Source organism: Rhincodon typus, chromosome 44 (genome assembly GCF_021869965.1).
Source record: "Rhincodon typus isolate 14 chromosome 44, sRhiTyp1.1, whole genome shotgun sequence".
Taxonomy (NCBI): Eukaryota; Metazoa; Chordata; class Chondrichthyes; order Orectolobiformes; family Rhincodontidae; genus Rhincodon; species Rhincodon typus.
In genome coordinates, this window is record NC_063375.1 from 1,104,528 (window position 1) to 1,105,121 (window position 594).

The following is a 594-nucleotide window of genomic DNA, read 5'->3' on the forward strand; positions in this document are numbered from 1 at the left end:
AGAGGCTCGGTACCTGATTGGCAGCCTGTAGCTCTTGCTGCAGTCGCTGGTTCCGAGTGTTGAGGGATTTCAAATCCTCCTCCTTCCGTTGTTGGACTTCCTCGATCTTCGTCCTGGAGACAGGTGGTGGGCAGTGGGTGCGGGAGGAGACGGGGAGCGTGCGGAGAGAGAGAGAGAGAGAGAGAGAGATAGAGAGAGAGAGACAGACAGGCAGGCAGGCCAAATAGTAAAGAGAGACGGAGAGAGAAGTGAGAGAACTTGAGATACAATGCCACACAGAGGAGAGAAGGGACAGTGCTGTGAATCCAGCTGCCTGACCACCCCCCGCAACGGCCAGTCAGTGCAGGAATATGGACCTCAGGAGGTAGAGAACCACAGGTTTCCAGCACACTCCCTCGGCGCTGACCCTCCGACAGTGCGGCGCTCCCCCGGCGCTGACCCACTGACAGTGCAGCACTCACCCACCTACAGTGTCCGCTCCCTCAGCGCGGCGCTGACCCACTGACAGTGCAGCACTCGCCCACCTACAGTGCCCGCTCCCGCAGCACTGACCCTCCGACAGCGCGGCGCTGACCCACTGACAGTGCAGCACTC

At 60.4% G+C, this 594-nt stretch overlaps 1 protein-coding gene across 1 annotated transcript in view; it reads right to left on the reverse strand.

Moving 5' to 3' along the window:
• Window positions 1-594, reverse strand: part of gripap1 (GRIP1 associated protein 1) — a 26,128-nt gene that overhangs the window by 12,669 nt on the left and 12,865 nt on the right. The window contains exon 13 of the mRNA XM_048619937.1: window positions 14-113. Coding sequence (XP_048475894.1) covers window positions 14-113 — 100 coding nt within the window. The remainder of the gene's footprint in view (window positions 1-13; window positions 114-594) is intronic.